Here is a 16,886-nt window from a genome sequence, read left to right on the forward strand (position 1 = left end):
TGCGTCCTGTCCCTGAGTGCTGACCTTGGGCAGAGGTAGTAAAGGGACCAGAGCAGGGTCTGAGGGTTTGGCAATCACAACTGGTGCTGGCTTGGAGGCTTCACGAAGTCCAGCCAGAGAGTATGTCCCTGCCCAGTGCTTTCCAAGCTCTTTTCACTGAAGCACCTGCTAATATCTATGTTTTATTTCCATCAAGACCACTATACTCAAGTACATATCCAAAATAAAGGTTTGAGGAAACAGTGCTCGTTTTATTATTTGAAGAATTCTGTGCTTTTTTTATTCTCCCCAAGACTATTCAATTTCATCGGCAACAACAACAAAAACATGCATGTGCAGATCTACCAATGACAGCATACCCCTTAGAGTTTCTGCAGTGTGAAAAACACTGACCTGGAGCAGGGCACCCAGAGGGTGGTGGGACACAGCCGCTCACACCAGGACCACCTGGAGGTGGGTGTGGGCTCCGGTGTCTATGACAACTCTTGAATCTCCTGGAGATGGTGCCTGGGACTTTGCATTTTAACTACATGGCTAGGTGATTCTATGCCCACTGAGGTTTGGGAACTACTGGCCCGGGAGCACATAGGCTGCTCCTAGCAGAGGTTTCCAACTGATCTGTGGAGCCCTGCGGACTAGAGTGGATGCATCTCTGGGAGACATCTACAGACTGCTCCTCTTGATCTGTGTAAGAATTCAGGAGCAAAGTCGCTTCTGCTTCTCAAAGAAAGATCTGAAATTTGGGGGAAAGAAAATGCATGTGATAGGGTTTTGAGGCTTCGTCTCCGGAAATAAAAATCTCAGTTAAGTTCTGTCTGCCAAAGGGAGAATCATGGAAAGGGAATGGCTCCCTTTAGTGGTAAGGAAACATTATAGAACATTTTGCTTCGTAGACACTGGTCCTAATTCAAGAGGAGCCTCTTTAGAAATACAGCTTCCCAATGTGGGAGATATTGAACAGTTTAGCAAAAACTTAAGTATCTTGTATTAGAATCCATATGTTGAAAGATTGTTGTCAAACAAGACATGCTTATCACCTTGAAGGAGAAGAAACGTATTTTTTTGGAAATGGATTTTAATGTATACCACTTGTCTCTAAAGTACCATAGTCTTTTTTAAAAAAGATTTTATTTATTTATTTAGAGAGAGAGAGCGAGCTGGGGGAGGGGCAGGTGGAGAGAGAGAATCTCAAGCAGACTCCATGCTCAGTGTGGAGCTGGACGTGGGGCTTGATCTCAGGATCCTGAGATCATGACCTGAGCTGAAATCAAGAGTTGGACACTTAACCAACTGAGCCACCCAGGTGTCCCTGAAGTATCATAGTCTTAGGGTGCCTGGCTGGCTCAGTTGGAAGAGTATGCAACTCTTGATCTCCGGGTTGTGAGTGTGAGTCCCAGGTTGGGTGTAGAGATTATTTAAATAAATAAATAAATCTTAAAAAAAAAAAAAATACCATAGCCTTTTGGAACACTGTAATTAATTGTCTCTTACAAGTGTGTGTGTGTGTGTGTGTGTATGTGTGTGTTTTAAAATGAACTACATGTTATATATTTTTTCCTTGTACTAAGCAGTCTATATGTAGGCACACATATGTGTATATAAGGACACACATACACACATAAACATATTTTCTTGTCTTGTGAATCCTCAATTCATTATTTGTCTCTAGAAAGTAAAGACTAAATGCTAAAAAAAAGTATAAGGAAGGGAAATTTAATTTTTAAGAAAAGCATGACTTTTTTGTAATAAAAAATGATTTGTAAGTGGGGTGGGAGGGTGAGCAAAATAGGTGAAGGGGATTAAGAGTTACAAACTTCCAGTTATAGAATGAATAAGTCACTGAGATGAAAAGTACAGTGTAGGGAGTACAGTCAATAATGTTGTAATAACTTCACATGGTGACAGGTGGTGAATACACCTATTGTGGTGAGCATTGTTTAATGTACAGAACTGTGGAATCACTATGCGGTGCACCTGAAACTAATATAACATTGTATATCAAACATACTTAAATAATAAAAATTTTAAAAAATGATTTACAAGGAAGAAAATATCTATTACTGTTGACAAAAGAGCATACTGGTTAGGGCAGAATGTGATTCTGTATTCTGGTTGAAAGAGAATTTTGAATTGTTCTTGCTGTTTTTGATACCTGAGTAATTAGATATAAAAGTCGAGGCTGAAGTCAAAAGTGAGGTGAATGATTTTAATTCTAGGCAGGAAGTCATAACCACCCCAAAGAAGCAAATGCAGATTTTCAAAAGGTCTTCAAACTTTAGTAAAGCACCCACGAGTCCAGGACCTGGCATAAGCAAATGTGAATTTTGTTAATAATGTCTGCCTTGCTTTGCCATACTGATATGTTCCATCCTTCCATACCTGGGTCTTTCGGGCTACCTTTGACAGCTTGGGCTTGGACTCATCCCTCACATCCACCCACCGCAGCTTTTCTGTTCTACATCTCCTCTACTCTAGGAGGACACTTGGTGCCTTTGACTAATCCAGTAAACCATCTGAAATTAATCCCCAGAGAGGTACCACTGAGAATAGATTCAGAGATGTCCCCTCTCCACCATCAGCACCAGCAGATTGTTATGGCCATCCAGAGATGTATCTAACTTCCGAAGTGGTGGCATTCTATCTAACTTGTCCCTTCTGAACCGTGTCTAACTAATGAAATATTCCAAGAGTAGGGATTTGGGGCCAGCACCAGGGGAGGAACACTAGGCAGTGATAGAGATGTTTGGGATTGGCTATATTTTGGAGCAGGTTTCCCTTGCTTGTGTTTTTCTCAGAATCAGGCTATGTACATGGCTCTTTACTTCCCTTACTTCACATATCCATCAGAGATTGCATGGGAAATAAGACTGGGATCAAAATGCAATCCAAATTTTAGTTGACTACCAATTTCATCTATTTTCTTGACAAAAAAATAGGCTGCCAGGAGACCAACTCAAATATGATATTGTTTTCTATACTCTTAAAGAGGAGGCCTAGATAATGAAAAGTCATTGATTCTTCAGCCTTTTCTTCTTGGGGATTCGAGTCAGGCACATTCTAGCAATGCACACAGGACAAGATTCCTTTCTCTGGATGGCTGCCTGGGAATGAATGGCTGGAAAATGATGTTGAAATTCTCAGAGGGGACTGAAACCTAAGGTATCTGCTCCTTTGTCAGATGAAGACATGCAAGCACCTTTCATAATACTACAATAGAGGAGAAATTTTTATGGATGAGCTTGTCTCAGACCCTAGGAAACCCAGTATGAGGCAGCAGGAGTAGTAAAACATGCACTTAGCTGAGGCTCAGATATCTCAGATCTATCCTTGCCTCTGCCATTCATTAGCTAAGGAAACTTTGATAAAGCATGAAACTTACCTGTTTCTGCAAGGGAAACCCAGAGGCTTCCATAGAAAGATGCAGCCCAGATCCTCCAAGGTTGGCAATGGAAACTGATTTTCACAAAGGGAGGGGTGGCTGGACTTTCCAGCCTTGACTCCTGGTCCCTGGACATCATTTTACTAATTACTGGTTGGGCAACAACAGCCACAACTCAAGACCTGAGAGGAAACTTTCTCTCAGACCTTATTTCCTCACCTGTGAAGCTCACCTGAGGTGTTTGGGCAACGTAATCTTTAGAGTCTCATTAAGAGCTGACAATTTATGAGACTCTGCATTGTCAACAATCTCACCAAGAGAAGACCTTTCAGAGAAGATCATTTGAGGCCACCCTTATTAGAGGACGCTGTTGAGGGCAAAGGGAGAACTTTGGTCTCAAGATGGCCTATTGATTGGGGTCTTCTACTGTGTTGTGAGAAAATACTTTTCAGTTCTGACTTTCAATCTGGATTTCATAGCATCTATTCTTTTTCGGAAGGTCCAAGTCTTCTCCTCAGTCTCTTCATGGATGACTTCATCTCCTGGTTCCTCAGGGTGTAGATCATGGGGTTCAGGACAGGGATGATGACCGTGAAGGTGATGGAGACAACTCTGTCCATGGGGAGGGCAGTGAAGGGCCGGGCGTAGACATAGATGCAGGGCACAAAGTGCAGAGTCACCACAGTGATGTGGGAGGTGCAGGTGGAGATAGCTTTCCTCCTGCCCTCTCCAGCGTGAGACCTCAGCATCATCAAGATGACTGTGTAGGACACAAGGAGGAAGACAAACCATAGTGTAGAGATTAAACCATTGTTGGAAATCATTAAGATCTCAAGAGCAAATGTGTTGGTGCAGGTGAGTTTGAGCACCTGGGGGACGTCGCAGTAGAAGCCATCAACAACATTGGGCCCACAGAAGGGGAGGGGCAGCAACAGGGAAATCTGCACGATGGAGTGGACGAAGCCCCCCACCCAGGAGGCCACAATGAGGGCAGTGCATCGCCCCCTACTCATGATGGTCACGTAGTGCAGGGGCTTGGAGATGGCCATGTAGCGATCAAAGGCCATGACAGAGAGAGAAAAAATGTCTGCCCCACCGAGAAGGTGGAAGAAGAACATCTGAGTGATGCAACCATTGAAGGAGATGGTCTTTGTCCTTGACAGAAGGTCCACGAGGACCTTGGGAGCAGTGATGGAGGAGAAGCAGATGTCCAAGACTGAGAGATTGCGGAGCAGGAAGTACATGGGGGTGTGAAGTCGGGACTCACAGGTCACAGTGACCATGATGAGGAGGTTTCCCATCACAGTTGATGTGTACACCAAAAATAACAGAGGAAATAAGACCAAGCTCAGCTCTCGGGACTGGGTCAGTCCTTGAAAAATAAAATCTTTCACTCTGGTGTAATTTCCCTCCTCCATTGTATCATGTTTTTACTTCTTGAACTACCTGGAGAGAAAATAGGAAAGAAGGTATTCATTAAAAACAAAAGGAATGTAAGTTATAGGACTGGCATGCCTCGGGGTTACTTTTACAATTATTTTCCTTTTGGGCAGGGATGCCTACAATTTGGTAAGTTATCCCCAGTATATGGAGTTTTTTTGAGTTCTTTCAGAGCAAACCAAAGCGTGGGTTTCCAATGGAGGTAATTAATCGAAGCACCAAAATCAGCATGCTATTAAGTTCTTATTAAAATTTTTTACAGTTGCATAATTTTACATATTCTACATCCGTCTTGAAAAGCCACTAGGTGGTCTGAGAAGTGAGGAGAATAGTTTTGTTTTGCAATGAATACTCCTGTGTCTAATTGTTAGGAAGTGGGACACACACAGGGGAGAAGTATAAAACACAGCCTCATGGAAGCTTAGAGAGTCTTCTCTCATCACCTTCCACAGTAGACAATCCGTTTGGCATAGTCTGTGCAAAATTTCATGGTACTTATGATTAGCACTGAGTTAAGGCAAGAAAAACAGTTTCCAGTTTGCTTTCCCCCTAGGACAAACAGGTTTGCCGCAGCTAACACAATTTGAGCACATGCTGCTTTTGTTTTCAGTTTTTCTTCCCTTTGGTGTCTTGTTCTCTTTTGTCCCTGGGACTTGGCAAGTCATAGCTACAGTCCCTGCTCCACATAATGTTCCTGGCAAAGACTTTATTGCCCGGCCACCGGACAAACGGCTTTTTCTTGGGCTCCCTCCCTCCTCATCACCTACATTTGGATGGCACTTCCTCTCACCTCACTATTCATAAAAGCTTCAGTTTTGTGCAAAAAACACAGATTTAAGAACCAGTAGACCTGAATTTGAATACAGATTCTCTATTAATTGAGTAGGAGGCTCAGTGCATAGGTAACTCTGAGCTTCCGTTTATCATCAGTAAAAGTGGGTATAATCACGTTTGTGTCATAGGGTTGTGAAGTTTGAATGGATTTGTTTCATTCTTTAACCTGAGTTCCCACAGACACAGGTCCCCTCATATAGCAGCTGCTGACATTTTGCAGGGCCAGTCTTCTCTACAACGGTATTTGGGAGATGTTGTTACACTTTTCCTATAAAAGATAGTTTTTGAAATAAATGCAATGATGATCAAATGTAGCATTTAAAAAGCAGATATGTTCCATACAATGGAATATTATTCAGTTATAAAAAGAAATGAGCTATCGAGGCCATGGGAACAAAGAGGAGCCTTAAATGCATATTGCTAAGTGAAAGAAGGTCATCTGAAAAGGTACACACAGTATGACTCCAACTATATGACATTCTGGAAAAGGCAAACTGTAGTGGAAAGATTAGTGGTTGCCAAAGGCTGGGGTGTGCAGGTGGGGAGGGATGAGTAGGTGAAGCAGAGGGGATATTTAGGGATTTTTATTTTTAATCAGGGATACATGGCATTATGCATTTGTCAAATCCACAAGAATGAACCCTAATGTAAACGAAGGACTTTAGTAAATAAATGTATCCATATTGGTTCCTCCATTGTTAATGAATGTAGCACACATTAAGGCAAGATGTTAATAATGGGGAAATTGGTGGGGACAGGGAATGTGTGGAGCTCTCTGGATTTCCTGTGTAATTTTTCTGTAAGCCTAAACTGCTCTAAGAACTAAAATCTATTAATTTTTTAAAAAGCAGATATACCAAAGGATAAAACAATTTAGAACATTTACATTTTGTAAGAAACACGTTTTTAAAAAAATTTTATTACCAAGCTTCATTTTCTATAAATCCTAATTCAATGCTTTCTGCCTGCTTTCCAGCCTGTTGTAAAGAGAACATTTACAATAAATACTGCTTTCGGTGGTGACCATCATCTGCCTTTTGCGGTTTGGTCAATTGCTTACAATAAAATCGCCCTTTGTAGCTCCCTCTCTCTCTTTTTAATTTAATTTTATTATATTATGTTAGTCACCATGCAATACATCATTAGTTTTTGATGTAGTGATCCACGATTCATTGTTTTTGTATAACACCCAGTGCTCCATGCAGCTCTCTCTCTCTCTCTCTTTTTTTTTTTTTAAAGATTTTATTTATTTATTTGACAGAGAGAGACACAGTGAGAGAGGGAACACAAGCAGTGGGAGTGAGAGAGGGAGAAGCAGGCTTTCTGCGGAGCATGGAGCCCGATCCCAGGACCCTGGGATCATCATGACCTGAGCCAAAGGCAGGCGCTTAACGACTGAGTCACCCAGGCGCCCCGCAGATCTCTCTTTAAAAAAAAAAAAATCAGCTTTGTTAAGGAGTAACTTGCATATAATAAACTGCACATATTTAAGGGGCACAGTTTGGTGCCTTTTGACAAATACATACACCTGTGAAGCCATCCCTACAATTAGGATGAGGAACATCTCCATCCATACCCAAAAGTCTCCCTGTGCTCTGGAGAACTGTGGAATACTTGGCACATAATGACTCTGTCCAAACCTCTGCACCGAGACAGGATCCAAGTTTATCAGGGCCTTGGGCAGCAGAGGGCTGCATCCTTAGGATGACCCCAGCCTCCCATCAAAACGCCGGCCTGAGAAAGCAGAGTTGCCAAGAGCATTTACTGCCTGTTCCAGCTGACATGGGGACATAGGCCCCTGACCTCCCTTTCTCAGAGCATTTACTAAAAAGGGCTTGCAATTGTGAATGTGGATTTCTTGCAACGCAGTTTTTCTCAAGGACCCGAGAAGTGCGCCTTTGAACGTGATCATCAGGAAGGACTGGCCTCTCTCTCCCTGTCTCTGCGCAAGGTCAGAATCCTGACTTCTGTAACTGTGGGCTAGCAGATGGAGCAGGACTAGTCTCAGGGACACTGGCCAGCCCCTTGCCATCTTTCCCTTCTCGGAGGCTCTCCTCTCGCTCATTCCCCATCCAGAACACCTGCCCAGTCACCGCTGTGCAAATGAAGATGAAACTCACTCCCCCCCCCCCCCCCCCGTATTGCGTCCACACTGAAACCAGCCGGGTCCTGCCGCGCAGTATGGGGTTCTCTGCTCTCACTCTACTCTCTCTCTCATTTTCTCATCAGAACACAACTGCTCCTTCACTTTCCGTTCTCTTTCCTTTGAAGCCCAAGCCACAAACGCTAATTTTCTAGGCTTTCTGCCAATGATCTATCGACCCATCAATAAGTCTCAGAGAATTTCATTGCCTTCAAACCTTTTCGTTTTTAAAAGGGCCAGACATTTTCTTCAAAGTTTTTTTTGAATATCTTAAAAATAAAATGATCAGAACACATGCAGTGTTTTAGAGAATGCACGGAGGATTTTGTTTTGTTTTATTTTGAATTATGGCAAGGAGTAATGTGGTGCAGAGGAAAGACAGGAGCTTTGGTGCCTTCACGGAGCAGCGGTGCAATCTTTAAAGGCAGTGAACTCCAGGAGGGTCAGTCTGTTCATCGGTGAAACGGGATCATTTGCTGCCCTAAGTCCTTTTGAAAGTAGCCGAGGTCTGCACAGCAGACAACGATATTAAGTGGACCCACTGATCTGGGTGATCTCTAGGCATTTGGAGCTTTAATGCTGAATAGTTTTAAATAATATTGCCTCAATTACTGTATGACTAGTCAAGACTGTGTGTTCTGCCCAGTGCCTACCAACATTTAAATCCCAATTAACCTCAAATTGTTTCTTGATATTTAACTGTAAGCTGACTGGTGGCGCCAAGAAAAATTGCTGACATCAAGAATTCCCAGGGACAGTGGGTCGTAGCGGCCGAGAGAATGGACTTTGAAACCCACGTGCATGAGGTTCTGTGCAGACATGAGTCATGAGCATGACCAAGTCAACAAAATCACCACGAAATACCCCAAACAGTGCTCTTTTGTGCACAAAAGGAATGTGCAACTAGGAACGTTAAGCGTGGAGAATGGGAGGATGAAAGAGAGTGCCTGTGTGTGGATGTGAGTGTTTGGAACAAAAAAGAAGAAATAAAACAGACAAATGTAGTTTATACGTTGGCTTTTGTTTTTGTTTTTGGCAAGAACAAACTCAAGGTCCCAAAGCGCTTTTTCAGAAACATGTCTGCGTAGAGCCGTCTTAATAAAGCAGGCTTACTGAATAGCACAGAATCCCCAGCCTGAGGGAACCCCCAGCCCCATTGTCCAGTACGCCTTGCCACCCCGTCTCTTTACAACTGATTTCCCTGTATGCTCTTCAAGTCACCTTCCTCATAGCGAAGAATGAGTTCCTCTTCTCGGCATCGCTAGAGTTTCTTTTCTTTTTTTTTTTTAAGAAGAGGTAAATTTTATCATATATATATATATTTACAGATTTTATTTATTTGTCAGAGAGAGAGAGAGAGAGCACAAGCAGGGGGAGCTGCAGGCAGAGGGAGAAGCAGGCTCCCTGCTGAGCAAGGAGCCGGACTCAGGACTCGATCCCAGGACCCCGGGATCATGACCCGAGCCGAAGGCAGACACCCAACTGACTGAGCCACCCAGGTGTCGCATCACTACAGTTCCTAGCTTTAATATACATAACAATATATGGGAGCATTATTAATATTCAAAACACTTCTGTAATTCACAGTGGTATTTCAAAATTGGCTGTGCATGGGCCCATATGCACAGACACACAGTCAGACACATGAGCACACACCAAAGAGCCCTCGTAACGAAATGACCTCATTAAAGATCCCAAACTCGAATCCCTACCTGTTAGAAGTAGAGCTGACCTTAGGAGACACTAATTGTCAAGGAATATTCTCCTTTAAGGCAGACATGCATCTGAGGGTTGGTTGGGTCAGGATCTTCTTTCCTCCTGTCAGAGGCAAAGGGCAGCTCCAGGAATCGCCTCTGCGTGGTCCTACCACAGTCCTATCACACTGCCCTGTGGTGCCCCTGACATGAGTACCAGTCTCTCAGCCCCAGACCCGACAGAAGCTCACCACAGGGAATTATTTTTGGATGTGACTACTAACTCGAGTAGCCAGACTTTCCTTTTGGGAGGAAGCTCCCTTGAGTGTTATTAAGAAGTCATGCAGTGAAGGACACCCTTTGCTGCAGTTTTCCTAATGTAGGGGAGGAAATGAATCCTCTTAGAGGCTTAGAGCCCAAATATCTTTGCCTGAAGGAAGGGCTCACAGGGGACCAACAGGGGTCGGCTTCCTTAAGAAGTAGGAACTCAGGGATAATGAACAGAACTCCCAGTAGAGTGTGTTTCAGACCATTCCTATTTTTGTTTTCTTTCTAGGCAGGTGGTTTGCTTGTTGTCCTATTGATATACATAATCAGAAGCATCATAAAGATTGGGAAATGCATTTTCTCCTTGTTTCCCACCAAACTTCTCATATGAAGAGGAAATATAAGCAGATAGAAGATATGTTGGTACTATTCATTCATCAAATATCTAATTGCAAAATACTTATTGAGCACCTACCATGTTCCAGGCCCTGTGATTCCAGAGGTCCTAAAAGCAGAGTTGCATGTTGCTTCTCATGTCATTTCCTCTATCATTTTTGAAACTTTGTCTCTCACCATAGATCTACGGATGGTCTCACTTGGATATTGTATACCTCCAACTGAAAATATCTCTAGTAGGGGTGCCTGGCTGGTTGAGTTGGTAGAGCATGTGACTCTTGATCTTGGGGTTGTGAGTTCAAGGCCCATGTTGGGTGTAGAGATTACTTAAAAATAAAATCTTTTTAAAAAGTTGATCTGAGGAGTGCCTGGCTGGCTCATTTAGAGAAGTATGTGACTCTTGATTTCGGGGTCAGTGAGTTTGAGCCTTGTATTGGGTGTAGAGATTACTTAAATAAATAAACAAACAAAACTTAAAAAATTAAAAAGTTGATCTGATCTGATCATTTGATCTGATCATTGTTATTAATATAATTGATCTGATCATTGTTATTAATAAATAAATTCTTCTCTTGCTGTAGCTGGCACTATTATTCTGCTTGTCACAAGGGCTCAGTAGCTCTGAATCACCTCTGACATTCCTCACTACCCGTTTTTTTTTCTTTTGTAACCTTGTCTGAGTAAATTAATTTTAGGTTTCTTTCATAATTTGCAATAGTTTTTCATAATTTACTTCTAGAACTTGTCAGTCTGGGCCCTGATATTCATACTTTTGTGCAATTCCCTCCTCTTGTGTGTGGACTGAATTTAGTGACTTGCTTCTAATGAGTAGAGTACAGCAAAAGTGATGTCACTTCCAAGATTAGGCTATAAAAGACTGACTTCTATCTTGCTGCGCACTCTTTTGCCTTGATTGCTCACTCTGATGAAGTAAGCTGCATGTTGGAGAGGTCCACATGGCAAGGACCTGAGGATGACCTCCAGCCAACAGCCAGCAGGGAACTGAAGCCCTCATTCCAATAGCTCATGGTTCTGGCCAGCAATTATGTGAGTGAGCTTGGAAGCAGATCCTTCCCCACTTGAACCTCAAAATGAGACAACAGCTCCCAGCTGACACATGGACTATCACCTTGTGAGAGACCCTGAAGCAGAAGATTTAGCTAAGCCATGCCTGGTTCCCAACACACACAAACTGTGTTGTTTTAAGCCACTAAATTTTGGGGTAATATGTTAGGGAGTAAGAGATTACTAACATAGTACTGAACTGATAGTCTTCTTTATTGAATAAGAGGTATGTTGACAACTCTTTCAAACTTGAGAGTGTTTGAGTTTTTTGAGTTTCTCAAAGAAGTCCAGAATGGCAGGATCACGTCTTAAACCAGCTGGTTTGCATATATAGATATGTTTACTTGCTTAAAAAATACTGTGGGAATTTAAAATCAACTTTCCTTATATAGAAAAAAAGTCACAGGTGGTAGGACCAAGCATATGTGACCTGTGTAGGATAAGCTAGAATCAGTTTATATATAATAGTTACCTAAGGACATGTCTCTACCTGGAGAAAAATATAGATTAATCCAAGTAATTATGTGATGTCTTATTGCAAGAGAAGTAAATTTAATGGTGTTTTCATGAATTCAATTGCTTTTCCTCACTGTGTTTGATTGGGTTGTTTTGCATGTGTAAACAGTCCAAGGGGAACTTCATGGGCACCTTTTGCTGGGTTGCTGTCATTTGTAGTGTTTTGTACTGGGGAACATAAACTCTGATTGTACACATCTTTGGTTACTTAAAATTCCACCTAGTCACAAAGGTTTTAATCAAGGTAAAGTCAACATAGAGGTAGTGAAAAAAAAAAGAGGTGTCGTTGTGAAAAGTACATAAGATCTGGAGAACAATGATACCAGAGCAAAGAAGGAACCAGGTAGTAAATGGTCATCTGGTCTGCAGATGGATCTAGCCTAAGATAAATTTATGTCTTTATTAGAATTTTAATGCTTGGGGAAGCATGTCTAATACTAGAAAATGAACATTTTTGAGTGGTGGGAATAGAACAGAACATAGGAAAGGACAATCAACAAAGAAAAAGACACTCATCTCTGTAGGAGCTTCTAAATGCATTAATAAATGTTTGTTTACAATTAGCCAATGGTAACTATGGGGATAAGTGAGGGTTGTCTTCTCTAAGAGTGTCTACCAGGCCAATCTTCTTTGGGCACTTAACTCCAGTGTTTTAGCTTTTGGGACCTGACATTCTAGTTTACTGTCACTCTAATTCCCAGGATTACCTTTACCTTGATCACCTTCCCCTTCCTTTAAATTAAATTTCCTTTCCCCAAATTTCCTCCATTTCGATTTGGTTCCCTGTGCATTCCAAGGGTCCAGCAGTACTTCCAGCACATCTACACATTAAGAGAATCCTTTTAGAGGCAAAGTCCTAGTCTTTGTAATCTAATCCAATTGTGATTTCTTAGCAATGAATCATAGGTGTGGAAGAGATCATTAGAGTTCACCATTTTTCTTTTTTAAAGATTTTATTTATTTTTTGACAGAGAGAGAGCGAGAGAGGGAACACAGCAGGGGGAGTGGGAGAGGAGAAGCAGGCTTCCCTCTGAGCAGGGAGTCTGATACGGGGCTCGATCCCAGGGATCATGACCTGAGCCGAAGGCAGACGCTTAAAGACTGAGCCACCTAGTTGCCGCTAGAGTTCACCATTTTTCATGTTCTCCTTTTCTTTTTGGGAATAGAGCTGGATTACATTCTCCAGATTCCCTTGCAGTGAATTGGGATTATATGACCAAGGGCTGGTCAATGGAATATGATCAGAAGTGGAACATACCACTCTCAGGACTGGCCAGTAATGACCCTTCCCCTCTCCCCATAATTCTTCACATTTTTTTTTTAAGATTTATTTATTTATTTGAGAGAGAGAGAGAGAAAGCGTGAGCGCATGCGTGCCTGTGAGTTGGGGGGTGGGCAGAGGGAGAGGGAAAGGGGAAGCAGACTCCCTGATGAGCATGGAGCCCCATTCGGGGCTCAATCTAATGACCTTGAGATCACAACCCCAGTTGTGACACCCAACCGAGCCACCCAGGTGTCCCCTGCCCCCCATGATTCTTAATCCTCTCTCCCTTTCTCCATTTGCTGGATGAATGGAGAGACTCTAAGGACCTTGAGAAATGTGGAGCCCAAGGTGGAAGAAGCCTGTCTCTCTAAATGATGCATAGAACAGCTCTTTCTAAAGACCAGCGTTGGCCTGTGCCATGAGCAGGAAATAAATTTTTACTCCAGTTATTAAGTACTTTGGTTTTGGGTGTTTTTGTCACAGCATTTGATCTACTCTGATTAACAGACGAGTGCCAGTTTCTGTGGCTTGAGCTTTATCATGAAGAGAGACATAGTCTAGTAAAATCAATAGATCCCAGCAAAACATCAGTTGGATTGTTAGGTAAGCCTTCTCCTAGTATCCTTCTCATCCCTTTCATTACAAAAACTAGCAAATTCCCAGATTCAATGATTAAGCCTTCATGCTTTTTATGACCTTTCATCTTTCTTTACCTTTTAATGGATTGAGTGGAAAGTGTTAAAAAGTTGTGGGGTCCCTATGTGCAGAAACAATAAGGAATTTGGGCCTGACTCATCTGTGATTGGGATAATCCTACTACACAATGAGGAGTCAGTTTCTTCACCAGGCGAGTGCTTAGCATCTCTATTTGCTTAAGCCTTGCACAGATCCAGGTGAGCTGTCCACAGCCTTTACCCATCACTGTTATTTCTTGATGAATGCTTCCACTCACAGCATTACCTCCTTCTGTCTAGGAGGAAACCATGGCTTTGAAGTGATCTGAGGATCCTCTCTTCCCAACAGAAATCATGGATTTGCATTGCTTAAGGGACCACAAATGGAGTTCTGCTTTCCTGACTTTCCTTGTAAATGTCAATTAGTGGTATTCACTCCATGAGTGCACTACTTCATGGCTACATTGAGCTCACTGTTGCACAAACGTGGCATATTCTTACACCAGTCTCTCCATTTGTAATACTGATTTCTTTTCTTGGGTTGTGTTTCTCTGTCTCTTCCCCTTGAAAAGGTCTACTCACTGTAAAATGCCTTTTGAAGCTCTCAGGTAAAGTGCCTACAATATTTCCACAGCACTTTGCTCATATCTTCATTAGAGCATTTTGGAGTGTGGCTCTAGGAAAGTGACTATATTTAATCTTTTTGCAGCAGTCTGAATCCTAGCACTGTCAAGCACATACTGTGTGTTCTGTAAAATATTTGCTGAATGAATAATTAAAAGTGAGTAATGGAAGTGATGAATGAGCTTCATCTTAAAGTAGTGTCACCTAGAGGTCCTTAGCACATACTATACTACAGAACCAACGTCTTTGAGGACTCCATGATATCCATAGATGCCCCTTTGTTTTTGGCATTAAAGTGATGTCTTCCCATTTTGAGAAAGTGAAGTTTAATGTCTATATTTACCTTTGGGAGCTATCTCATTCTTACAGAATTTAAATCCTTTCTGAATGCCCTAGTCGTTTCTTTAGTCTCCTCATGGCTGACTTCATTTCCTGATTCCTCAGGGTGTAAATCATTGGATTGAGCAAAGGGGAAATGACAGTGAAGGTGACAGAAATGGCTTTATCTGTGGGGAGGGCAGTGAAGGGCCGGGCATAGACATAGATGCAGGGCACAAAGTGCAGGGTCACCACAGTGATGTGGGAGGTGCAGGTGGAGATGGCTTTCCTCCTGCCCTCCCCAGCATGAGACCTCAGCATTGCCAGGATGACTGTATAAGATATGAGGAGAAAGAAGAAAATAAACCAACTGACCAATCCATTATTGGATATCATCAGGAGCTCCAGAGTGAAGGTGTCAGTGCAGGCAAGTTTGAGGACCTGCGGGACATCACAGTAGAAAGTGTCAAGAACATTTGGTCCACAGAAGGGGAGGGGCAGCAACAGGGAAACCTGCACAATGGAGTGGACAAAGCCCCCCACCCAGGAGGCCAGCACCAGGCTAGTACATCGTCCCTTACTCATGATAGTCATATAGTGAAGGGGTCTTGAGATAGCTACATAGCGATCAAAGGCCATCACAGAGAGAGAAAAAACATCTGCTCCTCCCAGAAGGTGGAAGAAGAACATTTGAGTGACACAGCCATTGAAGGAGATGGTTCTTCTCTTTGATAGAAGATCCACCAGGACCTTGGGAGCAGTGATGGAGGAAAAGCAGATGTCCAAGATAGAGAGATTGCGGAGCAGGAAGTACATGGGGGTATGAAGGTGAACCTCACAGGTCACAGTGACCATGATGAGGAGGTTTCCCAGCAGAGTTGTCATATACACTATAAACAAGAAGACAAACAAGACCCAACTCAGCTCTTGAGACTGGGTAATACCCAGGAAAATAAATTCTTTCACTCTGGTATAATTTTCCTGATCCATTGGGTCACAGATCCTTTTCAAGTATATGTTTGGAAGAAATAACAAAGCAGTTAAAGAATGTGTTATACAATCTTCTGTTGTCTTTTCTGTCTCTTGACTCTCGGTGTTTGCCTTGGGAGGAAGCTCTTTTCCTATGCATGTGCTGTGCCTGCAATTCAGCATGCCACCAGTAGGTGGAAGATAATCCGGGCTTTTACTCCGTCATCCAAGCAGATAGGTTCTATCACTGTGGTCACTGAAATACAGGTGACAGGTTTGTGAAGTTATTCAGTTGTGCTTTTACTATACAATCTGACACTTAAAATAATAAATAATAAGCATAAATTCAACTACATGAAGAATTTTGTTCACAAACTACATCATCATAAGAATTAAAAGATAACCCACAAATGGGATGAGGTATTTACAATAGGTATATCTGAAAAAATATTCCTGTCTAGAATATATAAAAAAGTCTACAAATCAGGAACAAAAGAGATGACAACTGGATCAGAAAATGGCAAAGATATGAACCAAAACTGCACAAACGAGAATATCCAAGTGCCAGTCCAACTTTGTTAGTTGTCAGGGAAATGCAAATTAAAATGACAGGAAGAAACTAGTACATACACACCAACATGGCCAAATTGAAAATGATGAGAAATACCAAGTGCTGGTGAAGATGCGGAACAACTGGAATGCTCATACACTGCTGAAAGGCGTGTGAGATTGGCAGAGCCTCTTTACTGTCAGGTTATATCTGCTCATGCTGTATATGTATCGCAGAGGATGGAGATACATACATAAGAACATCCATTCCACTCCTAGGAAATCTGTACACCTGTCACATGCACCACAAGACATATCCTACAATGTTCATAGCAGTGCTATTTGTAATTGCTTCAAATTGGAGAAAGACACAAATGCCCATCAACAGCAGGAAAGACAAATAGTGTTAAATCCACCCAGTACATCAGTGGGAATGATCTACACTATGTTTAATAGTATAAATGAACCTCATTGTGTTTATAACATGGAGCCAGATAATCCAGGCACAAAGGAGCGCACACTCTCTTATTTTGTTCATAAAAAGGATAAAAAGATACAAAACTAAAGGAAACATGAAGGAGGTTTCTGAGGTGCTGATGATGTTGTTTCTTGATCAGGGTGATTGTTACAAAGGCGTATCAGCATGTGTGAAAATTCGTCAGGCCATACACTCATGGGCATTTTCTGTATGTATGTATATTATACTTCCATAAAATGTAAAACATAGTGAACATGTGGTGATTGTACCATTTTA

At 42.1% G+C, this 16,886-nt stretch overlaps 2 protein-coding genes across 2 annotated transcripts; both read right to left on the reverse strand.

The window, feature by feature from the left end:
* Positions 1 to 3,861: 3,861 nt before the first annotated feature.
* LOC102743457 (olfactory receptor 4D9-like) lies at positions 3,862 to 4,797 on the reverse strand. Its single transcript, XM_006748608.1, has one exon. It carries the CDS (start codon positions 4,795 to 4,797, stop codon positions 3,862 to 3,864), a length of 936 nt encoding a protein of 311 aa, XP_006748671.1.
* Positions 4,798 to 14,668: 9,871 nt separating this feature from the next.
* LOC102731322 (olfactory receptor 4D9) lies at positions 14,669 to 15,604 on the reverse strand. Its single transcript, XM_006747828.2, has one exon. The coding sequence runs from the start codon at positions 15,602 to 15,604 to the stop codon at positions 14,669 to 14,671; it is 936 nt and encodes a 311-aa protein (XP_006747891.2).
* Between the last annotated feature and the right edge of the window lie 1,282 nt (positions 15,605 to 16,886).

This window comes from Leptonychotes weddellii, chromosome 11 (genome assembly GCF_054177405.1).
Source record: "Leptonychotes weddellii isolate Sample4059 chromosome 11, ASM5417740v2, whole genome shotgun sequence".
NCBI lineage: Eukaryota > Metazoa > Chordata > Mammalia > Carnivora > Phocidae > Leptonychotes > Leptonychotes weddellii.